Genomic DNA, 26,280 nt, shown 5'->3' with positions numbered 1-26,280 from the left:
ATTCAATGTGACATTAAAATGCAAATTTTCTATTTATTTGAGTATCAAATTGCTTCCTGATATAGCCTATTATTGGTGTTTCTGTATATTTTTAAAATACTGCTTAAAACAGCCACAAACTTGTGGCCTATTGGCTATTCTCAGTGTATTTGGAGATTGTTGTAATCTCATCATCCATTGTTTCCATCTGAATTTAAGAAACATCTACATATGGAAGTCTACTTAAAACAAGTATCTTTTAGCTTCATATTGGCTATGGAGGATGGAAGAAATTACAAGACCAAAAATAACATATTTGTCTGGAGAATACTTTCCCGGTCTGATATATCTTGTATTGAAAATGGACATCAGGTATCTAAAAACACAGACTTCATTACAAATGGTGTATAACACTTCTGTGAAATGCATAGATTTCATTTTTAATTGGATGAAAACTTGTTTTAAACTATGCTACCTAATTATATGCTCATGATGGAAAACTAAACAGCTTTTTTTTTTTTTTTTTAGAAGGCAGGTATTTATGCACACTCCTAAACCAGTAAAGCTTACACAAAGGTTTTATATCTTTGTTTACAGCATGATCCAATTAATTACCTTAAACTGTTAAGTTACAGCATAGCAAGAGAAAGAGTCTAGACTTGTACTGAGTATAAAAATGTACACACAAAGTAGTTTACTGTTTGAATTGTAATAGCAATACCCCTATATTCTGTTCTTCAGTGCTCTCTTATAAAGGGGTATAGAATTAACTGAAGTTCTTGAAATTGCTGCTACTTTACAGTACTCAACTGTATAGTAGTAGAAGAGTGAGATTTGTTCTACCACAGTCTTCCCGGAGAGTTGCCCTCTTAATTGTCTTCGTAGATCAGCTATTGAACCATGTTGTTCTTTAAAAGAAGGCTTATAAAAGCTGTATGTGAGCTAATAACAGATGCTGAGTCACTGTCAAGTCAGTCTGTCAATCTTAACTAAGATCTAAATACAAACCTTGTTTGAAGAATTTCTTCAACATTTAAAAACAAGCTAAAAAAAATAAAAGGCAGTGAATGGACAGTTAGGAGAAATGTTAATGGGCAACAACAGTGCAAATAACTTTTCTAGCTGTTAGAATATTGTGTATGACCGGAATCAGCACTGGCTAAAAGTCAGAATGCTATTTTTCTTACCTGAAATAAAAAGCTAGTTTTAAATATATTCCTAATAAAGAGGTATTTTACTGTGAAGTACTCTGTTACTGTGTTTCCCTCTGTTTATTCAGTCCTGTGATAGTCTTAATTCCTTATCTTCAAAGAATAGCATCCTAGAGGTTCAATTCTACCAGTAGGGTGACATAAGTAGATTTGTATTACTTATATTTTTTCCTGTTGTGTTAATTCTTAGTCTGTGAGATAATTTTACACCTTGAACATCAAATTTATTAAGTTATAGCTTCAATAAAGCAATTTATAAGTAAATCAACTATTCTGATACTTTTTTGAAATGGTATGCTGTGTCATATTTAGGGGTAATGACTCCCCAGATGAAGCTGACCTGAGTATCAGCTGAGGCGCATGGCACATTTGAAGTTCTTGATTTATCTCAAAATTTTGGATGTCGCTTGCCTTTTTTTTTTTGTTTGTTTCTACCCCTACCCCTTTTAAATTGGAGAACTTAGAGCTTTCTTGGTAGGCTTTAGGGTATTTTGTGTAGATAAAGCACTTTCTCAGAGAAATTTTGCTGTGGCAATTGTCTTAATGTGAATTACTATTTGTTTATATTCTATTTTTAAATATAAAGACAAGCTTTGTATTGTGGAATGTTGATGTACTAGACATTATGGCTTGTAATACGGACTTGTAAAATGCTTGTGTTTATGAAGTGTATTGCATCTTATGCATCTCAGTGCTCCTTTATACGAAGGAATTTTTAACTTATGCAAGTACGCAATTGTTCTTTCTGAACATCTGCAACAGGAGTGACAATTCTGCTTTCAATTTCTCCTGAGTAGCCCCTTTTTTATACGTCTGTCTTAATTCATACTGTGGGTAGAATGAAACTTTAAAATCATTGTAATTTTGGTGACATCACTACTGCTTCTTATGCTCTACATGCTGAAAGCAATTCTGCCAGCTGGTTCAGTTGGGAGCACTGCAACGCAGTTCATAAATGGTCATTCAGCCCAGGGTTAAAGTATTGTACGTGACTGAACATCCTCATAGATGTGTTCTCTTTAGGGGATGACTCCAGCCGCATCTCTGGCAGTGATGTAATTCATCCAGTTTGGGAGTAAATGCCTCTCTCATCCCCACTTGCCACATATGGGTTTGGCTGACAAAGCAGTTTTGGTGCTCTTGAGTTCACGTCCTTTGGGAGAATTCTAAACTGGGAACTGGGCTCTGGGTGCACGCCAAATGCCCTCCAGCTCCTAATGGTGACGTGAGTCCATAGCAGGCATTTTCTTCGGGCAGCTTGAAACCACCTATGTGTTGAGGATGTCTGGAGAATCAGACTAAACCTGACCTTCAAATTTCCAGACTGTATATACTGTAGGTGTAGAGGTTGAACATCAACTGTTTGATTCCATGGATTCACTCCTATTGTTCTGAATTATTTGGCGACACAGACATAGCTTCTGTTGCATTCGTTTACTGGAAAGACTGAAACTGTTCTTCCTCTGATGCAACTGTAAACTAGGTTTAGATTAAACTTAGTTTGTTCATAACCTTGAAGAAGTGTCAATTTCTGTGTGACAGTGTCAACTCTGAACTCTTTTTTTTTTTTTTTTTTGAAAGGTGAAAATTTGCATCAGATTTAAACAAAAAGTCAATTTTTTCCACAGCTAAAGGAAAGGAACCATGAATATGTACTTTATTCCTTCTGTGAAAATGAATGCTTAATACTTGGTGGGTTTTTTATGAGCAATATTTTCCTCTGCTACTGGTTGGCTTACCTGTAACAGGTATTGCTCAGCATGATATTATCCATGTGCTCATCACAAAAGAGGATAAGAGCGGTAATCATCACCTTAAAGGATATATTCTCTAAACACGTTTAGACTTTTCTGTCCATCTTTTCCTTGTAAATCAATAAAGTCATGCAGGGACAAATCTGTTAGGTTTTTTCCTCTTAAGAGGAGCACGTAGGGACTTATGCCGGACTAGCTGTAGTTTGAAATAACTTCAGATCTGAAACAACTTCCAGCTTACAGGGCTGTAAATGTGCCTGCTGAAGTAGTATTTAGTTCGTTGGTTTGCGGGGGACACCACCACATGCTAATAACGACTTGTAGTAAATACTCATTTCAGTTTTGTATTTAAATGTGCTTAATATTTTAAATGTCAGGTGTATGCTGAGTACGGCTACTGTAGACATCAGTGAAAGAATTGCGAGTGCTTCCTTTAATAAGTAGTTTCCTAGTGTGCAACTCAAAGTTTGAGTTACCTTTCAAGATTATTTCAGAAATTACTTAGGAATGATAATGTAGAAGGCTGAGCTACAGCTTTGGCACAACATTATGAAAGCAAGACAAGCAGGGTTGTGAGGAGGGGTTCAGAAAAACATGCTCACAATCTCTTTCTTAGCAAGTAAAAAAGGTCCTCAGAGGGATTGCCAATTACAGTGCAACAGCCTGCTAAGGCAAGTTACCTCTCGTGGTACATCTGGAACCTAGGCTACTTTCCTCAGATGTAGAGAAGAGAGTTTTGGTCCCATGAGGTAAAGAAGGGACTCAATCTCCCTGGAGCAAATGTTCTTACAGCTGGCTAAGAGAAAACCAGGCTATCTCCTCTTTTGCAAATAAAGTGTTTATGAACCTAACTGAAAAATCACAGCCACAAGCTCTCAAGTGCAGGAAAAATACTTACCTTTCATTCTGTTGGGCTGCAGTGGATTTAAAGTGTTTTCCTTCTGCGTGCTTGAGCTGCCTCCTTGCCCAGTGTGCTGGCTTTCTTGGGTACTGGGTGGTGGTGTGTATTGTCTCAGACTGGGCATCCATTGCAGAAGCTGGCTATGAAAAGTTAGGTGCCCAAAGGCAGAAACGTTCAAATTCTTGCTGTGCTGTGAAGGTGCCAGAAGGGCCAATCATGCAGCAAGGGGCCCAAATATCAGCCCTGGGCTTTGGGATGCCATCATGCTGCCCTTTCCCACCAGGTACAGCAGTGCATCCAGTTGTAACACAAGATGTGTCAGTAAGATTGTCAGAGGTACAAGAATGCGATCCGTTACGATCTTCCTTAAGGAAGAAAGGTGCCATGTGTTCCTACTCAGCCAAGGCTCCTGTTCAGCCTGGAGAGTGGGAGCCTGATGCTGCAGCTCTGAGGAAAGGTGCAGCTGAATTAAAGTTGCACTCCGGCAGCGCAGGTCTGATGGAGGCTGTCGGAGCGCTCACAACAGAAGTCTTTGGTACCCAGTGCCTGCGAGCTACAGCCTCTGCTGCCCGCCCGTCTGGGTACGCGGGCTGTTCCTGAACCTGTGCCTTGCGAATGGCGATGGCGTGCTGCAAGCCTTGCTCAAGCTGTTCTTCCCGTCCCAGCGCAGTCTGTCTTAACCCAGTCGGAACTCCGGAGGATGCTGCCCCAAATGCCTGGGTGACCCTTCTGGAGTAACCTGCTATTTGTATAGTGACCTAGCACCTGTTTCTCTTTGTTGGTCTAACCGTGCAGTAATAACTTCCACATAACTTGGAAATTAGGGAAGGAGGCTTGGAAAAGGAGTAAGCTGCTTACAAAATAAATCAATATTCAAAAGATGAACAGATTTTTTTAATATATTTTCAACTTTGCTGTGACATTTGAGGTTAATACCTGCACAAGCAGCTGGAATAGAAATCTGAGCTTTCAAGAGCTCTTAGCAGTTTTAAACTAAATAGCAGGAAGAAACATCTGCTTCCTTCTTTCTTTTCACATGACGCTGCGTTGTTAAACCAGCTTTCGGATGCTGTAAAACTGGTAAGCTTTGCAAGTCTTTCACTTCGTTGTAAAAATAGGAACATGAGGTAGCAACACCATGATTGGCCCAAAACCAGTTGTGGTTAAAGACTGCAAAGTTCAGGTATTCAACTGGAAGATTTCTGAACAGTAGTGGTGTTAGAAATCCTGAAATCCTTGAATGGAAAGCAAAAGCTCATCTTGTTTTTTATTCCACAGTGTGGCAGGATCAGCTACATCTCAACTGTACGTGGCAGGACAGAGACTTGTCTGCTCTGAAAGAAATTGCTAATGATAAAGATTTCCCCTCCTCTCCAAGCTCTGATAGGGCTTTGGTATTATTAATCTTAAGGTGGATATTAGGGAAAGTTAGATCTTCCTTGCTGGATCTGAACCTCTTTTTATCTTAGCTGTGGGCATACAGAACAGCTTGTTCCCATTTTCTTTGCAACATGTTTTATGTATTTGAAGAGTGTCTCCAGACTGTAGCTTTTTAGGCTAAAGACTGGATCCAGCAACTCTAATTTCTATGTGAAATCCAATACTTTAAGTCATTTCTCTAAATCCTGCTTTTTGGTTTCTGTTCATTTTGAGAAGCTTGTTTTTCTCTGCATATTGTTTATTTTGGTCCTTGTGATATTGCAGGCTATGATGACATTGACATAATACTTGGATTTCCTTTTGCTAGAATCTGGCCTTGAATGCTACAATATTCTCTAGCATTGTCTTCATCAGCAATTAGAAGATTTCTGTTATAATTTTAAAGCCCATGCTAAATTAAGGAGGGGAAAAAAACCCAAGCTAGGTATGTGTGCCTGATGTTATCCTTCTCTACTGACAAAGTAGGCACTGGGAGTGTACAAAAATGAGACTGTTCTGTATCCTCATGATGTGGACCAGCCAGCAAATGGATTTTGAGCTAAGAGCCATCCTGGAATGAAGTCTCAAGGGCTGCTGTGAGCTTATCCAGGGTGACGAGCTGGATCCTTGGTATCTGGGATATTTGTGCCAACAGCAGGCAGTTTGTTTAGCAGTACCTTGTAGGCATTGGTGTCAGTCAAAACTGAGGAGGTGAAATGCGCCGCCCTCTCTTGTGCTATATGCTTTTTTTTCCTACCTATTTTCTACGTGGAGGAAAAGAAAAGGAATCTATGATCAGTCAGAGTTGACAAGGCAGCCTAAGCTAGGGGTCTGGGAGGATGACTTGTCCTGTTTTCAGAAGCGCTGAAGTGCATCTCACCGCTCCTGCCATGCACTGGTGAAGACTGGATGGTAGCTGGTGTAACATCCGTGCAAGCATTTTCTGTATGTCCCAACAGTTCTGTGCGTAGGATAGGTACTATCCTCCACCAAGCTAGCCAGAACTTCTCAGAGAGTATCAGAAAAGCCTGTGTCATTCAAAGTCATTAAAGTGTCATTAAAGTTCCTGTAGGTGTGTACCGAGTATGAAGAGTCCTTTAGCTGTCACAGATGCCAGGAGCCAGCTCAATTGCAGAAGACTAGACCTGAGAGATGCTGCTAAGAAAGTAAATGCCATATGCTCATGAAGAATTGAAGTGCTGCTCCTGTTCCAGGGCTTTGCTGCCAGGCGAAGGCAGAGGTTGCTACATAACTGATTCTCTGGGTGCAAAAGAATCTGTTAAAGTCAGTAACGAGTAGGTGTCCTCTCCCAGTTCATTACTAAACTTAGTGAGCCATCATCTTCCATTTAAGAACTTGTCTACCTCCTTAGCTCTTTCAGCTGGGTACTGTGTGCCTTGCAGTCCTACCAGCGGTTAGTGTGACCAGAGTTACTCTACCTGAATGTAAATGGAGAAGGTAGAGAGTGCCAGTACGTAATTTCCCAAAGAATAAATCCAGCTACCTGATACTTCACCCTCCTGATAAGATCCTTCCAGACGTAGTAAAGTTGCTATCCAAATTGTAGCTGCTGACACAGTGTGGTAACCCAGTGCCTGGTGTCAAAACACAGACGATGACAAGGTTGAGAAACGGGGCAGTAGCAGATGCAACCTTGACGATCCCACAGCCAAGGATCATTGTTCTGGGAAAAATCAAAGTTACCCACAAAGTAACAGACCCACTGGAAGAGGTTCCAAGGTTATCTATAACAGCGGATTTTCACTGCACATGATGGGTTTGCTACAATCACATGGCCATCTTTGGTGGTGGAGATCACCACAAAAGATGAAAACATGGGAGCAGCAACCGTTACTATGTCCTTTGCTCAGAACCTCTCATAGTCTATTGATGAAATTTAAGGAAAAAACCCTTCAATATGGCCATTTGTGCCTGCCAGCAGGGTTAGGAAATGCTGAGGGGAAAGAATGGGTGAAGCTCCCTGCTCACCCACCAGGGTTTTCATCTTGTTCTTCCCTGCTGCCGTGCAGAGCAACTGATTCAGTCAGCAGGATGAAGACAAACTGGCTTCTTTAGCTGCACTGATTGTGTCTAAGCAGAAAGTGAAGTGAGCCCATGCTGGAGTCAAATGTAAATGAGGATTCATCAGATGTTTGTCTGGAACCGAGATGGGACAGAAGAATTCCCGTTAGAACAGCAGAGGGGAAGGTATGCCGTTAAAACCAATTAGCCAGAGCAGACTTGGGCTAGCCTGTAGGAGAGGGGTTCCCAAGGATTTAAAATCTCCTCCGCACAGAAGATAAAAGTGCAAAATAGAAAAGATAAAGCCTTTGGGAACAGTCTATAGCTCAGGACGGAAAGGGCCTAACAGCTAATTTTCGGGGGGGTGGGAGGGCAAGAAAAAGATACAAGTATCTCTAGTAAAAGCAATGGGGGAAGCAGAAGAAAGTCTTCTCTTCCTTTCTGAAAATGGCTAAATAGCAGGAATTAAAACGAGTCCTGTTTCTAAGGGACAATGTGCAGCAAGGGCAGGGTATATTGAGAAGGGAAGGGATTGAAAGCCGCTCAGGGAACTGCCACCTGCAAGCCTCGCTCTCCCGGGCGCGCAGAGCACCCCTGACGCTGGGCAAGTCGCCTCTGTCGCGCCTGTCGTGAGAGGCTGCGGGAGGGCAGCGCGGGCTGCCTTGCGTGATCGCTGTTTGGCAAGGAGAACAAGTCAGAGAGGAAGCGGCCAGCAGCACCCAGGCCCTCCTCTCACAGTCTGCATCCGTATAAAGCTCCGGTGTAAGTACTGCTATGCTCCGTTTATGTATTCAGAGCCATTGCAAAGCGTTTTTGGCTCCAGACCTGGGCCTGCTGCCCTGGCCTTGGTGCCCTCTCCCAGCCGCTGCAGCATTCTGCTCGCCCTACGGCTGCAGGGCCACCACCCTGTTCCCCAGGCAGCAGCAGCTGTGGGGATTTAGGAGAATTTTGCCTCCATTTAATGCTCCTTACAGTCCTCCTGTGCTATGGGTCTGCTCGTGTTCCTCACCTTGGGGCGTGCTTTGCCCAGAGAAACCCAGATGTGCAGAAGCACTCGTTGTTTCAAAGTGATGTCAGGCTGGAGTTAAACAAGTATGATGTCGTGAGTATTCAGCGATGCACAAGATCCCATATTAGTGACTATGCTTAGTGTTATTCCTTCTCCATCACAGCTTTTGGTTTGCAAAAGAGATTATGGAAAAAGTCCATATGATGTCTATGAAGTACTTGGTACTGTAGTGGCAAGTGTCATGAAAGAAGCCATCAGGGAATGAATAATACCGTATGCATAGCAGGATCTCAATAATAGGTAGCAAATAGGGCTGGGGATACGTACTGAATAATGGGACTGCGGGTGTTAACCGGTGCTCGAGTACAACCACGCCTTGTTCTCAAGAAGCCGGTGGGGTATGTGAGAGATGCACGGTGCTTCCTGGGGCTGCAGGCACCCACCTCGCCCCTACGGGTGTAACAGTCTCGGCTAAGGCTGCCCAACTATGCTGGGCTGTGCAGTAAATTTGGAGCTGTATGATAAGAGATAGTAAGCGGGATGTAAGCTGGCAGTAATTTATCACAGGGAAAGTCACTTCACTTTGGGCTTACCAACACTAGCAGGTGTGACAAGAAAGAGAATCTTCTCAGACCAGGTGGGACTCCATCGTGTTACTCTTCTGCGTTCTTCACGATCAGAAGGAGGCTGAAATATTAAAATTTTATATAAAAGCAAATCTATAATGTAGAGTTCACCTAGGTCTGAGTTTAGCTAAAGAGCACCCAGCCTATTCGAATAATGTAGAAAAGGAGAGATATGAACTATTCAGATTAATATTAATGTAATATTCAGATTATATTAAGAGGGGAAGGAAGGCCTGAAATTAATGTGAAATTAATGAAATTTCTTCTTGAAACATGGTTCAGGTAACAAATGTGAGCATCCCACTTCAACGCAAGGTGGGAGGTTGGCACCAACAATTAACACTGAGCTTTGTTTTAGGATGTTGGGCAACCTAGGTATCTGTTCCAGTGGCAAGCTTCATTCTCCCTTTCCTGGACCCATCACCTGCCCACACAGGGCCCGAGACAGGCTGCAGGGTCTGTCAGCTCCTGCTAACTGAACAAGAAATGTTTTATAGACCAGGGCTGCATTCCCCAGCCACCTCGGAAGTGAGAAACACTGCCCGTGGGGTTATTCTGCTGCTTCATGAGCATTTGGAGAGTGGATTAGCTTAAGTCTTAGGCCAGGCTTACTCTGAAATGTCACTTTTGCTGCCAGGCCACTTTTACTCAAGAAACAGCCATCGTGGTTTTTCCTTTCCAGAACTCTCTTTCTCCTTAACGGACTACATCAGGGTTATCAACAAGGCTTTCTGTTTAGGCAGAGATTATTGGGTACATTTTCTCACTATGCATCAGCAAAATATGTTCCTCCTTTTTCCACAATACTATAACCTAAATATAGTAAGGTAAATGTAATTTGGGATAGTGATTGCATCATTACTAAAAGGGGAGGCAGGACGGACTGAGTGACAGGATGCTGTGAGAAAGGAATTTGGATGTGAAGAACGACTGCTGGGTGCAGAAGAGAGAATGCCGTGAACCAGCAAGAATATAGATCAAGCAAACCAGACTGAAGAGCAAAGGAGGGAAGAAAGTAGGGTACGATGAAGCTAACAGGTGAGACAGACAATTGTTCTGTAGCCCGAATTTAAAGACGAGACCTCATGGAGACCTTCATCTGTGGAGAGGGAAAGAAGATGGGGGCTCCATGGTGTGCAGAGAGAGGTTTTCTCAGCAGTGATTACTGGATGGATGTGAAGAGGCGAGACAAGCAGGCCAAGGAGGAAAGAATTGCATCAGGCAAGGCAAAAGGATATTTTGGTACTTGATTTTGCAAAGGTTTAACAAGATTTGGCTCAGGAGCCAAATCTAGCTGTGATATAAGGAAATTGTGTGCCATTGGGATGCTACCTGCTTCCATGGCACAGGCTGTGCTGCTTGCTCCATCCCCGCCTGCCTGCAGTCAGAGCTGTTCTTATCCTCCGTCATAGTTGCCAGGCTCAAGCAGCAATAATTATCTGTACGTGACCCAGCACTGTGACTGCTCGATTTCCTTCATCTGAATTTCTGGAGATTAAGTAAAATGTAACTGTCAGTGGATTTCTGTGTTTCTACCGATATGTAGCTGGTAAAGATGCTGTGTTGATAAATGATAGGGGAAAAGTAAACTATGCTCTGTTAATTGCAGAATTCAGAGGAGAGGAGTTGAGACCTTTTTCTCTCTTAAAAAGGTTTGTTTATTAAATATAGTATCAATGCTCAGCAAATTAAAGGCTGCTCTCAACATCTTTTTTCTTAAGAAAAACAGGACAAGATCCTGAACAGTGAAAATTCCATGTTCTCTCCATCTCCTGCACCCACAAATGCATCTCCTTACAAAAAAAAAAAGGCAGATTTACTGTTTGGCTTCAGCCCAAGGCAGAGATGTGGGGAGCGGAGCTCTTGTCCTTTTCCTTGACATAAATGGGGGAGGGAGAAACCAGCGCTGGTTCCCTCCAGGCTTTTCGCCATCTGTCTCTGCCTCCCCGTTTCTCCCACAGCCTTGTTTGCCTCCCGTGACGTACAGAACATGTGTGGATGCAGACTGCAGACTCTGACTTCCCGAGAGCTCTTTTTTGACCAGGGGCCAGCCTCGCAGCTTGCGTGATTCCTTTATGAATCCTAAGCACGTACCATCTTGTACAAATACTCACGTGTCTTGGTCCACCACCTGATTTTTATAAAGGATCTTCATAAAATGCCTCAATGAATGTGTGTGTCGACCTACTTCATAAAAATATGTAAGTGCTACTGGGGGATATTTCCATGGATTTAAAAAAAAGAAAAAAAATTTCAATGTGCTTTAGCAAGTGTGTGTTTGGGATGCCCTGCACTGACACCTAAGCGTGCTGATGGTCAGGGTGGAATTCCCATCTCATTTTTAGGGAGAAAAATCATTTGTTAGGCAAAAAAGCAAAAGAAGAAAACAGGTTTGGGTTGATTTTTTTTTTTGTTTTGGGGTTTCAGTTTTTTTTCTGGTTGAGATTTATTTCGAACACTACCTGACAGTACTGAAACACTGCTCTGAGTTGCACCAACTATTTGGTAACACCTTTCTTTGCCCTATCTTTGCATTGACTTCTGATTCTTAACTGAGCCAGTTCTAACTCAGTTTTCATGACTTGTCTTGCAATTAAGGCAGCTGGTTAGTTGATTTTCTTGTCAGTGAAGATCTTAAAACAACTTTCAGGCGGTCTCTCCTCCCTCCCCTACAACTGCCCAGACACGTTCTACGTCACCCTGTTTTCTGGCAGAGTCCCCATGCCCATGGACAACCCGTGGGTTTAGGGGAGTTTGCCTTCTCACTGTTTTCTCCATCCTCCTTCAGTCTAAGCAGATCTCTGGGAATCTGAAGATTCAGCTCCCTCAAACTCAGCTCCGCTGCTTTCTGAACCGATAAAACAGGCAGAGCTGCATCCCCATGTTCCCACCTTCATACTGCTTTGGAAGTGATAAGGAAGATGATTTTTTTAAGCTTATTGACAAGCGGTGCTGGAGGCATGTGAATGCTTATTTGACTTTTCCTCATTAGTAATGGTGACATATGGTGACATAGCTTTAAATATTACTGTCTTCCTTTAAGCTGAAGAATATTCCTGTAATACCGTAATACCTCACTTTTAAGATGGCGAACAGAATCTTCAGCCTGGGCACACTGTTCAGAAGTCTGTAGTTGCATACTTTTGAAATATCTTTGTTTTAATGAAAATACATCGATTAAATTGTAAATTAAGCATGGATTTTTATTTCAGTCTTTCTTAGCATATTTTCAGTTCTCTGGGCTGTGACCAAAGACCGTGTGCTTTAGCTGAAAACAGGTTTTTCATATGTGTTTAAGCCATTTTATTCAGACTTTGGCATGTCTGAAAAGTGCTGGGTAAGGGATCCTATGAACTCTCCTCCAGTGCTTTCGCTCACATTGGCATACTGTTTCTCACCATCACTGATCTCAGTTTAGACTGCCATCTCCAGTTCATCCCTGATATTGTTTAATATGCATCTGATATGTTTAAAAGGTGCATACGTACATATATTGTTGTTTAATAGGTATCTAGATTAAAAGGTGTTGGCATAACACTGCTTAGCTGGATTCAGTTGCTAACCAGGCATCAGCTGAAGGCCAGGGGGATGTCAGGCTCCTTTGAACCAAGCTGACAACGCTCCCCAGTGCTCACAGATGTCTGGAGCCAATGTGGGTCTCGTTCGTGCCCTTTCTGAACGTCCTTGACAAACGTCCCCGTCCTCTGAACATCCTCGCCTGGCCATCTCTCGGCTGCCAAGAAACCTGATGCAATCTTATTTTATAGCTGGGCTCCAAGGGGATTATACATTGTGGGCCTAGAAGAAGTTATTGATCTCTGAAATGTTCAGACAGAAGATATTTTAAGGTTTATTTAAAAAAAAAAAACAACAACATTAAAAACCCCACTACTTTGGATCTTGACCCATAAAAAGATCGGGTGGGCAGAATTTTCAGACTAGACTTTTGCTGCATAGTGGTCCCATCTATTCTTTCTTACTTGCCAGGACCCAAGGTCAAGAGCGTTTCTTTCTTCTGGAAAAAACCAGTAACTTCGCTGTACTTGACAGTTTAGTAACTGTCATAGCTTCTACTTCCTGATTTCATTTAGCAAAGTCACCAACAGTCGTATGAGAAACTAGGAATCCTGAACTCGGTTTATGGCAAACAAATTAGTAGTGTTTGCACTTATAGGTATTATTTTGAGGTAGGAACTGCGGGGTTGTGCGAGAAAACACTTAAAGGAGTGAGATAATTGAGTGGAAAATCTTAGCAGAAAGGTAAAAGACTCTTTTCAAAACGTTTTTTGTCCAGTGATCACTTCAGCTGTACTCTGTTTTGTCTTGAGTTAGCAAATGAGTGCCTGGAGCCAGATGACACTTAATAAAATCGTGTCTCTTCATAGTACTGACAGTTTGCTTCTTTGACTTGTGAAATGCATGTTTTAAGGCTTTGTGTTAGTACTTGGCACTCCTTTCACATAGAATTGAAAAGAGGAGAGATCATTTGTGTTAAACAGAGCCCGAGCTGTGAACTTGTCTTGAATGTCAGCTTAGGTGCTTCTTTAACAGGGACGACAGAAATGTAATTTGGCATATGAGTGCACCAAGCTAGTCATGAGTCAAGATATCCTAACGGGTAATTGCTCTTCACCTCTTGCAAACATTTGGGTTTGGACACGTGCTTTTTCTTTCCTTTATTATTATTATTATTATTATTATTATTATTATTATTATTATCATCATCATCATCATCATCATCATCATCATCATCATCTTTTGTGTGTAGCACCCAATGGGAAGTCCATTGGAGTGTGCTACTGAGAGCCTGAAGAGCTGGACTTGGTTGGCAGCTTGGTTTTTAAATACTTTATGCTCACTGTAGAAACGTTGGAGATCTAGGAGTCAAATGCATCAAATTATGGCAAAATATTAGTAACTGCTGTAATTCCATGGGAAGAAGAAACAGTGGTGCTTAAAGGAAGAAAGGCGCAAAATTAATAACTGTGCTTTAAGTGGGCACAGTTCACACTGTTTTGGTCTTCTAGTAATATAGGGGATATAAAGGAAGCATGGCTGAAGAAACCAACACAGTCCACTCCAGTCTTTCAATCAAAGACAGCTTAACAGAATGAAAAGGAGAAGTTGCTTATAAAAATAAATTTCAAAAAGCCCCGAAAACCACGTCTGTTGATGACAGTTAGTTTTATAATATGAGCCATAATATTCTGAAAAGTAAAATATGGAGAAGAAAATCTATAAAAGTGAAAAAATTGCTTAGTGTCTTGGGGTTTTTACTAATACATAAGAGAATATGAGATGAATATTTTGATTTATAATTAACTGCATGATGGAATAATGTTGACTTTTTTCAGATGTGACTTACGTGTTAAGTATTTCTGGCCTTTATAACTGGAAGGGGAAGCTGAAATATTTGAAATGTGGTTTTCTTTGGTATGTAATTAAACTATAAATGACCTTTTTGTAGTTAAAGGCCATCTGTATATTCTAATTTTAAAAGTTTTGTGATGTTTTAGCAGGAAAAACTTTTGTCATCCTTGCACCAGTATTCCAATATAGGGACCACGGTCCCTTAATCAGCAGATCCTGCCATCTTCGGTTGCACAAGGCACAGCCAGCTTCAAGTTTCCGCTCCCAGCTTCAAGTCCCATAGCATAGCCTGGAAGAAAAAATTTGTGAATCTTGGTGCTTTTGCTACTGTACGAGAAGGTATCAATTTGTATGACTACAGATTGGTTTTGGTTTAATGTCTTTAGATACTGTAAACATTCTGGAAAAGCTACTACGTTTTTCTCCGTGATGACTTTTTCATTGGCAGACCAGAAAATCCCAGGACAGGGTGGCTATTACCAGCTGGAAAAATTCTCCAGGATTGTTTTGTTCTTTTGGTACTGCTTAAGAAATACTACCTGTTTCTTAAGATGCTGGAAAGTATTATCCCACTCCAAACAGATTGTGGAAACACAGAAGGAGAGAGATCCAAACAAACCGCAATGTATAGTGCACGTCTGCTTAAATGTACGTAACTCGTGTAACATGGAAAAAAGCAGCGATCAGTCGCGTTAACTGGCCTCTGCTTTTTTGTCACATTCTGTTGACAAATCTTGTTTCATGAAGAAATACCTCATCGAGAGAGTCACGGAAGAAGAAAAATGCATTTCACGAAAGTACAATTTTGTGACTTGACGATTACATGTTATCGACGCTGTTTTAATAAGACACGCAGTTTCTCATGCCATATAGTATCTTCCAAGGCGGGGGGGGGGAGAGTTTTACAGTTCAGGACTCTGCTGGGCATTGTACACACAAATACGCACAAGCAAAATTGTAGGTTTACGCCTGTGATATTATCCTAGCAAGACGCTTAGGCAAGTAAACTGCAAAAAAAACCCCATCCTCCGTGAGCCATTTTTAGGCTTAAAAGTCCTGCTGCATGGTGAAAACACCGCCTGAAATTCTTCTTCAAAATCGCAAAGACGTGAAAAAAGTTGCACGGCTTTTTTTGTTTGTTTGTTTTCTGTCTTCCTTCTTTATTTTTTCCCCTTCTTCTCCGCAGCCTCTCGCTGTTTCCCCGCATTTCATCATGCAGCTGCCGCCAGCGCCGGCAGCGCCGTTCGGCCGGGGAGCCGAGCGGGGCTGGGGGCAGGTCCGGAGCTGCCACCGCAGCACGTGTGTCTGTGTCTGTGTCTGTCTGTCTGTCCCCCGGGCTTGAGGACCGCCGGAACGCGATTTCTGGGCTCCGCTCTCCCTTCCCCGCCCCCTCGAGGCGGGGGGGGGGGGGGGCGAGTCGCTACGGAGGTGGCTTTGCCTACAAACCCACCCGCTCAGCCGGAGCGGCGAGGGGAGCTCGGAGGAGTCCATTTTAGCGGGCCAGCCCTCGGCGTGGGCCGTCTCGGAACGCTGCGGACACGGCGAGGCGAGGGCGGGGGAGAACCGGCAGCGCCCCGGGGGGACCCGCAGCGCCCCGGGGCCGGGCCGCGCCCCGCGCCGGGCGGTGCGTGCGGCGGGAGGGGAAGAACCAGAGCCGAGTCGGGGAGGCGTGAATCATCCCACAAATACACGCTGAGAGGTTGTGGCAGCAGAGAGCAGGGTTGTTGTGGTTTTTTTTTTTTTTTTGCTTTTTCTCCCCCCCCCCCCCCCCCTTTTTTTTTTCCCTCCTCCAAAAACATGGCTGAAGCTGGGACGGGTTTTTTAGAGCAGCTGAAGTCTTGTATCGTCTGGTCCTGGACTTATCTCTGGACGCTGTGGTTCTTCATCATGCTCTTCCTGGTCTACATCTTAAGGGTGCCCCTGAAGATCAATGACAATTTAACCACAGGTAGGCTGCGATCATCCCCTCCCTGCTCTTACCCCCGCGGGCAGCCCCGCCGTCCCCTTCCCCTTCCCCCGGGGGGCGGCGGAGCCGCCCCCCGGGGGAAGGGGAAGGGGACGGCGGGGCTGCCCGCGGGCGAGAGCCCCGCCGCTGCCCCCTCGGATGCTGGCTGGCCAGGCAGCGCGTACCCCCCCGCTCCGCGATGTGCGTAAAACCCGCGGTGAGGCGCGGAGGCACTCGAGTGTCCCGTCCCGTTAAGGCCGGTGTGTGTGTGTGTGTGTGTGTGTGTGTGGCGGGGTTTTCCCTTCCCCGAAACGCTCCCGTCTAGGGCTTAGCCCGGGGTGGTGGGAGGCAAGCCGAGGTGGGATTTTGTAAAGGGTTGGGGTGAGCAGCGTTAACTTAGGAGCGACTCTTGCCTTGGTCCAGCTAAGCCAAGGGAGGGCTTGAAGGTACGCGGAGAGCTCAGCTGAGAGTTTCCTCCGGGAGCTGGGAGCCTTAAGGGAGTCGTGCTGCAGCAGGAACAGGCTGTAGAAATCCCAGCGTCACCCCGAGGGTGCTTTGTGGTGTGCAGGGAGATGATCTGGCTGGTGGCGTGTCACTCTCCTGCTTGCTTTGCCTGCTGGAGCGAGCTACCTGAGGGATGCTTGGTCCTTGTGCCAGCGTCCCTACTTCTCCCTGCTCGGGTGTGAGGGCTGTGGTGGCACTGGAGGAGCTTCTCTGTCTCTTCTTCTGTGCTGTGAGTAGAGGTAAAGAAGTCAAGATGACTTTAGGATTATAGGGCAAATTGTGCCCTAGCTGAAGCTTGCTGTTCCCTGGAGTTGTATTCCACACTGGACTTTTACTAAAGGAGTCAACATATTGACTAGCAGGCTCTTTGAGAAAAGAATTATACGTTTGATCTTCAAGTAGTGGCTTAAGCTATTTATATTGGCTTTACTGCATAACTGATAAATAGCAGAAGTGCTGTTTCCCCCCACAATGTCATGCTTTGCCCGTACTTTTGAGAATAACAGGGGCTTGAGCAAAAATGTGCAGCTTGTTCACAACCCTAAGTCAGGAACAACCAAAAGTGATTTACATCTCGTATGTGCCTGGTCTCAATTCATTTCCGTAACAGGCTTATCTTTGATGTAGACTGAGTTAAGTCTGCAAATACAGACCCATCTGCAGTTGCCGGGCGGTTCATTCTTTCTGGGAGCTTTCTTAGGAGCAGGTGGCATATGCGTGTATGAGGGATTCCAAAGGAAAATTAGATTTGTGGAAAATTCTTGGTTTCTTTGGAGGATAAAAAAGGACTGGTTATTATGGGGAATATGCTTGGATTCGGGCAGTATATGGAGTGGAATTAATATCTTTTCCTGTACAATTTATATTGCGCTTAAGCATTTTTTAACAGGATTAAAACTTTTATTATGTTTCTGATAAAAATTAGACGTTGGCTTATTCTTGTGGATGATGATAAAGTTTGCTGGAAGATTATCACTGTTGCGATGGACTTTGCTTTGTCTGTTAAGATTCACTAAAGCAGTATGCCACGACCATACTGAATCTATGTGAAACTGAAACAAATGAAATTATGTAGTGTTAGCCAGTCTGAATTGGGCAGTTATGTCTTTATCTTGAAATTGCTTATTTTTCCTTCCTATCTACTGCCATCATTTAATTTCCCCCCCCACACACACACACACACTGGAGAAGGCTATTTGTTTTGGGGGCAGATGAGGTGTAACCCATGCGGCATCCCTGCTGCTGGGAAGCCGAATGTTATCTGAGCTCTCTTCACCCGTCTCTCTGGCCTGTTCTCATTTGATAAGCCTTTGGCAAATCCAGCATCAAAGGAGAATTAAAAAAAAAAAAAGATTCAGCATACTGCAATTTTCACTTCAAGCGTAGACAGTAAACACAATTACAAACAGCTTTTAAATACAATTTTGGTCAAACTTTCTCAATACGTCTTTGAACAAGTATCCTGATTCTTTTGACATTGCTGCACACTGATGAGAACAGGATGTAATTCCTGTTGCTTGATTCTTAACAATACATGTAATACATAAGTCCCAGGTAAACATTGCAGGCCATGGTTGTCAAGCAACAATGTCAGAATGCTTTTTAGGATCATTTTCACTGTTGGAAAAAAATGGCAGGCGTCCGTCTGAGACCTAATCAAACCCCTCTGATTTTTTTCCTGAGTTTGAACGAGCTAATTCTTGATGCACTTTCTCATTTGAAATGTTACTCCAGCTGTCTTCAGCTGAGTCATCTTGGTTTTCGTTGAAACGTCCCACAATGTGAGTAAAATGACAGTATGAAATCTGCAAATCGGAGAGATTTTCACACCTGTGTGTTTTAAAGCATTGAGAGGGTTACAAAGACTGAAGAAATTACCAGTAAGTCCCAAAGGGAGTGATGAAAATGAGTTGCCAGGGAAGAGCAATAGGTACAATATGGCCTTTATGCATCATCTGTTCCTAAATGGGGTTTATTAAAAAATCAGCACTGGCAATAGCATGAGGGTGTTGTTTTGTTTTGTTTTTCAAAGCTTTTGTGAACAGATTAAAAACCATCTGATTTACTGTGGATTTTTTTTCCCCCAACTGATCACAGTAGGATACTGTCAGTGGGTTAAGGTTGCTCATAAAGTACCACAGCAACTGGCCCCAGATGTGATTCTAATCAAATGGATCTCAGGGAAAATAGAAGTATAAATGTTGCTACTAAAACTTCTGCATGACGTAAAGAAATAATAAGGTGATTAAAACCAATGACTAGGCATTTTCCGAGAACAAGCTGGATCTGTTGGTGAATTAAGGTCAAACAAACTGGTTTTCAGTACCACCTGACGCAGGCTTAGACAGCCGGTAAGAGAAATGCGGGTCCTCAGGTTGGATTTGCACCTCATGAAATAGTGATTTAAAAAGGTTTTAGATATTTAGATCAAACATCTTAACCCGAGTCCACAGTGGGCTGCTGTGCCATGAGGGACTAGCGTGGCATGTAAGGGAGGGTACCTGCCAGAGGGACTGGTGCTTCCTGCTGGTGTGTGATTTTGTTTTTCCATGCCTGATGTCAATATTTTTAAAAGGAAGTTGCAAAGCTGGAGAAGATAGTGGAAAAATGATTTAAGGGCTGGAGAGAAGCATCGGAGTAAGAGATTCTGCTTGGGAGGTGACTAGGTTACAGTAAAGAGCTATTGTCATGGGGGAGGAAAAAATGGCCTTTTAATTACGAAAAGAATAATAAGAACTGATGACTGGAAGCACAGGGCAAACTCAATTTAGTCATAATCAGGCATTCATTTTTAACAAACCGTGGATCAGCTGCTAAAGGAACCTTTGGGTTTCCCATGTCTGAAAGGCTTCAAATCAGATGGCGAAATACGAGTCGCTGGTGTTCATAGAGCCTTAAATTGGTTTTCGGCGAGGACTCGGGCCGTGGGCTGTGCAACAGCGGCCGTCAGAGTAATTACAGATGGTTTCACCAAATAGTCCAGTGGTCAGTTCTAGCTGTAAGTTTTATTAAGACGAAGTATGGAGCCTTTTTTTCCCCTCTTTTGATGTTGTACAGATGTGCACGCCCCGAGCACTCGGTAGCTCTGGTAGTGCAAGTCAGTCATTCTGTGTGTTTCATTGGGCTTCCACGCTTGAAAGTCCTCGCAGTTTGGGCCAAGTGTAATTTCAGTATCCTCAGCAGAGTAGGTTGCTGCCGTGTAATCAAAGGGAAATCTAGTCTGTAATATAAAACTATTAATGTTAAACTTATTGTGGTGTTTCATGGTTTTTTGCATTTTGTTGAAGCTTGATGTACAAATCAAACAATAAAATCCTTTATTAATAAGTGTTTGAACTATTATAACTGTACCATACCATTACCCAGGAAGCAAGAGAGGAGACATAATATGCCAGGCTAAAATATTAAATACAGAATCAGTAGTTGAGGAAGCGGATGTTATCATCTTACTCCAAAATAATTGAACTAAACATGATTATTTTATATAACATGCTGTATTTTCCTCCCATGTTGGCACTTGCACAGTTTCTGAATGCCACATTAATCTGAACTAAGACACACCTCTTCTAAAAATGTACAACCCTTCTTGTTTTTCCTGACAACAGTTTGGCTTTCTAGTCATATCCTAAGGAGAAAGTCCCAGAAATTAAATGGTTTCTGATGATTTTACTAATTCTTTCGAAGTGAAACAGAAAGACGGATTTAATAACCAGAGCATTAAGTGCAACTGGCTTGTGACCAGGCAGACAGGAGGAAACCTTTGGGTTGCTGAGGGCAGAGAAATCAGAAAACCTGATTTCCTAAAAGTGTGAATAATAAATACATGGGTATGAACTCTGGGTTGAGTCTAGCTCTGTCAGTGTCTGCAGAGTATTACTAGCTTTCTGTGGGACATCCCGCCTCAGCTGCACTGCAGCAAGGCCCCATGCTGTTACCAGTGGAACATCTAGAGGAGGGAGGGTTAGAAACCTACAGCGTGAAGGACAGTAAGCAACGTTGTCCTGCCGGGCCCCCGAGGTCAGTGAGCCCGGGAGAACCACCACAGCTGGAGGAGGAAGACCACGTCACCTTGGTGAGGAGCTGGTGGTCGTGACAAAGTTGTCTTCTGGGGAACGCGGTGGTGTTCTTCATTGTGATTTTTTAATTATTATTCTGACGTTCCTACTGAAATAATTACCTAGAATTGTAATTAATGTGGGATTTGTGACCATGTAATAGGCTTCTCTTAGAGCCCGGAGCCTGAAACGCCGCGCACGGTGCCAGCCATCTGGAGAGGGGAAGAAAGAGGCTGATGTGCAGCAACACTTGCAGCACTGGCCAACACCAGATTACTCACTCACAGTCAGGGTTTGTGCATGCATGGGCAGGAGGACAGAGCAGACGTGTTCAAAGTGTCTCCTCTGTTCCTTGTAAAATTAGGATAACAACACTTTCTCTTCATCCAAGAGTCTTTCTGAAGACACAAAACGGAGAGATTTTTAGGCAGCCAGATGCTACGGTGATCTGGTCTACCTCAAATGCATTCACTGATGTGTGCATTGCACAGGCTTCGATAAATAAAGCACTTGGACTACTCCTGAACCCTTATTTTACAAAAAATATCCAGTATTTAACCATGCAAGAAAGCTGGGTGTGATTCTATAAGCAGAAATACTGTGGGAGATGAAGAGAGGAAGCACCCGTCTCAGGTTTAGGCTATGCTGCCTTAGGGTGGTGTTTGCTGTCAATGAAGCTCATCTCATCTTTCTGATCTTCCCTTTCTGGGCTTCCTGACCTTGCAGATACATGCTCGGCACCAGTGCAATGCGCTCCAGTAGGTTGCAGTGTGAGAAATACGTACCTTTTCATTCCCGTGGTCTCAAATTCAAGTAGCAGCAGAAAACATTCACCTGTTATTAAAATTTAACTAATGGTCACTTTTTTCCTGCTGGTGATATTTGGCCATCTGGAGCTGCATGTGCGCAGACCTACGGTGATAAACCACCCTTAGGGCAGAAGTTTTTTTGTTAGCCATGGGTCTGTCCTCCCGGGGCCAGGGAGCATGGCTGTGGGCACTGGTGCTGGGGCTGCCGGTGCCTGCCTGGTGTGCTCGGTCACCGTAGCCACCGTGCATGTCACGGTGTGTTTGCTGTGATAGCATCTTGACAGCATGGTCAGGAGGTATTGTTCCCCTTCATAAATTTAAGCCCGGGAAGGTAATCATGAGGGTTGGAAAACATTAACCTGATGAAGGTCAGGGAATTTCAAATGGATTAAAAACAAGTGAACAGCTTCTTTCTTTTGGGAAGACCTGAAGGACAGTTATTGTTACGTTCGCAGACTTGCTGGTAGTTGCTTGGCCTTCTTTCAAAGTCATCTACCATCGTTGTGAGGGGTTTCCCCGTAAGCATCCGCTGTGTGAACTACAGAAGTGAATGTGGTGATGTGACCATGGAAAGTCTCGAGCAAAATTCCTATGCCACCAAAAGGAGATGGAGAAACTCGTAACTCCCTGCAAGTGCGGTGCTGAGGGCTTTTTTTCTGTATGAATTAGACTGTTGAAAGTAAAATTTTGCATACATGGCCACTTCTGGCAAGGTCAGCATTAATTCTGCATATGGATTTCACAGAATAAACCATATCAGTTATATATAGAAAGTTTGCCACGGACCCCAAATCACTTTGTGTTTCTCAGAATGTAAATGAAGTCTTTCCTAAATACTGATCTTATTTTTCTGCATTCCTAATGTAATTAAAGTAAACAGTGTTTTGTTTACTGTTAACCTCCATCTTCAGTTGAAGCATTTGTAGTGGCTGCTGAGCCTCCAGACAGGGTTTGGATGTTAGAGGTTCCTTTGGTCTGCCTTTCTGGGTTTTGCAAAAAATTAGTTGTTACCTGAACATAGGCTAATATTCAAGAGGTTATTAAAAAACAGATTTTAACAGTTTTAAGCACGTGAATTTTCAGCATGGTACACTTTGAAACTCTCCCTTTAATTTTTATGGGAAAGAATATGATGTGCATGAAAGTAGTGTGTTATTTTTGACAAAAGTCTTTATAGAGGAAACCTGGGATTCTTGTGGGGGGAAAAGCCCTAACAAAACTTGTTAGATCAGTTCCCGATGGATGCAGCGTACAATGGTACTTGTTTTCTACAAATTTTGGCATTTCTTCACAAGTTTGATTTTTTGATTGAGCTTAATTTTTCAGTCAGCATCAAATGCAGGAAACTGAGTGAAGTTTGTAGCAAATGCAAGGTTTTCAGAAAACACTTCTTTAAGAAATTGACTTTCATACTACAAAAGCTCTAGAAGATTTGCAGCCAGTATTTCAGGGGAAATGTGTAAGCCAGAGCCTTCAAAATCATATTTGATAAAATCTTGAGTGAGCTTACTGTAACACTGACTGATATGCAACCACGGGGTTGTGCTGCCAGCTTCTAACTGAAGTCTAATGTCCTCCGTGTGCTGATGAAAATCTTCAGAAGTGCTCCTAAAACTGCATATATGTAGTGGGATTTTCCCAAAGCGTCTGCTGAGTGCCCGGATAAATTTAGCCCAAAAGAACATAAGCCCCGTTGTTCACAGAGGTCGTAGGTCCTAATTGTCTGAGCAGCTGGGAAAATAGTACGATTCTAAATTAAAGGAAAAATTTAAAACATAATTTCTTTGGTGGTTATTTTGTAGACAAAGCAAATGTAAAAATCTAGATCATAAATTTGCATTTGTGAAAGACGCAGGAAGTGCTAAGTGGTGTCAGTGCCTAAAGGACTGAAAACAGAGAGAAAAATACCTAGTTCTGTGCTAAAGCTCTACATTAAGTGAAAGACAGAAGGACGCGATGCCTGCCTTGAGAGCAACACCTAGTGGGAATTAGGAAGATGATGTTGGATAAAACCGGGATTTGGGGGGGAATGGTATGCCTGTGTTTCAAAATGGATTCTGAAGACTGCAGCATCTCTGAGAGGAACTATGCAGAGTCCAGCAAAAACACATTGCTAGCGTAAGGAAGTTCAAACTGTTTATCTAATCACAGGGAAGCTACAGAAGCAACTCGATGGTAGCTAGGGAGGAGCAAGGGCTTTAATCTAGTTGACAAACATGAGTGAGCTTCCTAAATATTTGGAGTTAAAATGCATGTGTTATATTTGGCAGAATTGGGGTCAAATCAGCTGCGGTCTGAAGAAGCAACCTGGCTGTGAGACATGCTGCATGCAATGCCCTCACTTTAATAGAAACAAAGAGTTGAGAGGTGGTTGCTTACACTGTAAACTATATGGTGGGAAGAAAATAGCAGGTACTAAAGTAGCCTTTAATATAGGGGAGACAAATCTTACAAAGATGGGTGGCTGCAAGCTGAATCCAGAGGAATTCACATGCGAGGTATGTTTTTAAAGGAGATTTTTGAAGATTTGTGTGTTTGGACCCAACTGCTATGGCAAGTGATGCTATGGCTTTGCAGCTTTGGCTATGGTGGTATTAAGACCGTCAGCGTGATGAGGATTGCCAAGCTCAACAGACGGGGAATGGGAGTGAAATCTAATGGCCCATGATAAACAGGAGAGCTGACTAGTAAAAACACTGTCATGTTGAGATTTAAAAAACCCAACACCCAGCTGGAAGCGATCGCTGGCAGTGTGCAGGTATGTTGTGCAAGCACGGAGGCTCCGATAGTCCCCGTATGTGCCAGGACTTTTGTGCACGTGCCAGACCACCGTCCCTGCCCAGGCCAGGGTTTCTGTGCACAGCTCGGTCAGCTGGCAAGCTCTGCGCTTAAGGGGGAGTTGTTTGTCTTCTTGGCAAGTGGTAAAGCAAATAAAACCACCTAAGTGGTGACTTACTTTGGATGACCGAGCAGTTTCTTCTGGACTTACATCTACAGAAATGAACATCACCGTCAAAAAATGAAGAACATCGTGTCTTTGGTGCAGCAGCCACAAGTCAGGATTCAGCTTTTTTATAACACGGCTAGTTGTTTAAGAAGATACTTTATCTTTAACAAAAGAAGCCCCTACTCCAGACATCTGTTGGTATGTTGAATACAGCTGAGAGTTATGTTACACTGTACGGGGAGAACCAAGGCACAGGGAAATGAGGCCCCGATCCTGCAAATCGGTAATGGCATGATTTCTTCGGCAGGCATAGGCCCAGGGGTTTACTGCAAAGGTAATTAACGGGCGTGAATTCTTCACGACTGGGGCATAAATAGTTTACCAAGGTACTGCAGGAAGCCTGTAGCAAAACTGGGGATGGAGTCCCTGGTCTCTCAGTCCAAAGGCAGTTTTCCCTCTTGTAATTTGATGGTCGCATCTAAGTTTTACCTTTTGTGCTGGAGCTACTTCCGGAACGTATTTAGGGCATTTGTTAAAGAATTTAAGATAAAACCTAGCTTGGTCCTGTGGCCAGACTGTGAGGTGCTTGCGGGGATGTTGCTCCTCCGTTGGCTATTAAAGGGGATGTCTGAAGGCCCCTTCCACCTGTTTTTAAATTAGCTCTTTGTGGCACTGGAGGCATCTATTGAAAGATTGTATTATAAACTGCAGCTCGTCCTCATGTCTGTGAAGTGTCATGTGGACCAGTGATGCTGTGTAAATACTAATGAGTGGAAGTTGCTTTGTAAACTCCCAGCACAGGCTAATTGGATTTTTTTTGTGTTTCTTAGTTGGGCACTGCAGAAGGGCAACCAATATGAACACTGAGAACACTAAGCTTAAGCAGCGATAATGCATTTAAAGACAAGAGTTAATGTCGTGCTTTCAGCAGACAGAACAAACAAGTTGTTACTGTTAAGCCTGAGGAAAGGACCTAAATTCAAAGTCCAAATCAAAACTCGCCAGCTGCTGTGAGAAGACAAAGATTTATTATTGTGGAGTCTAAACCACAGAGATTTATCACTGCAGCAGATTCAATGCTTAAGTGATTAAGTGCACTTAAATATACTGATTAGAAGGATGAAAGCTATAGGGCAAAAATGAAATGCAGTCATTGTAAGATTCCTCTTCTGCACAGTGTGCCAACTGCAACCATGAGATTTAATTTCCAGCTCACTTTCTAGAAATAAACTTGGCTTATTAAATGTCAAGCCTGTTAGCTTGATATGTTAGGTCTTGTGCTTAGTGGCAAGACACTCAGAGATTTAAAGCACAAGAAATGTTATTGTCGTCGTCGTTTTATTTTGTGAGGCTGCCATTCATTTTTCAAGAAAATGTGCTTGTAACCTGAGAGTGCCATAGATGTTGATCTTCGCATAACTAAATGTTTTGATGGCACTGCCTGTATGTTTTATGCTGAGGACTGAAAATTGTTTACAGCGTGGCTTGGTCTGGAGTGAGGTTATATGATCTACTAACGCACTTAATCTTCCATGCGAAATTTCTCTTGCTATTTTTAATTCCAGAGTGAACTTAATAGCAGCATACCCAGCTGGTATGTTTTACACAAATCTCAGCTTAGAGTCCCAGACTAGTCATTTCCTCAGGTTTTGGAGAGAAGGTTAAACCAGACCCCGTTAGGAGAGGGCGTGCAGCTGGCCTGTCATACCCTGGGCAGGGGACGAGGGGA

At 43.1% G+C, this 26,280-nt stretch overlaps 1 protein-coding gene across 12 annotated transcripts in view; it reads left to right on the top strand.

Annotated features, from left to right (window-relative positions):
• The first annotated feature begins 9,799 nt into the window (after positions 1-9,799).
• The window catches only part of ST7 (suppression of tumorigenicity 7), a 161,523-nt gene continuing 145,042 nt past the window's right edge, over positions 9,800-26,280 (top strand). For 2 of the 12 annotated variants that reach the window (XM_075493462.1, XM_075493424.1), the window contains exons 1-2: positions 9,805-9,959; positions 14,438-14,630. Coding sequence is in view for 3 of the 12 variants with exons in the window: in XM_075493403.1 (XP_075349518.1) it covers positions 16,089-16,239 (151 nt within the window). In the remaining 9 variants the exon portion in view is untranslated. Of the gene's footprint in view, positions 9,960-14,437; positions 14,631-16,053; positions 16,240-26,280 lie in introns of those variants that run through there. The other 10 variants (XR_012774273.1, XR_012774272.1, XM_075493470.1 and 7 more) reach the window with 9 other exon arrangements.

The sequence above is a fragment of the Mycteria americana genome, chromosome 1 (assembly GCF_035582795.1).
Source record: "Mycteria americana isolate JAX WOST 10 ecotype Jacksonville Zoo and Gardens chromosome 1, USCA_MyAme_1.0, whole genome shotgun sequence".
In the NCBI taxonomy this organism is placed as follows: Eukaryota; Metazoa; Chordata; class Aves; order Ciconiiformes; family Ciconiidae; genus Mycteria; species Mycteria americana.
Note: the sequence above shows the minus strand (reverse complement) of the source record. Positions and strands in the feature narration are given on the sequence as shown.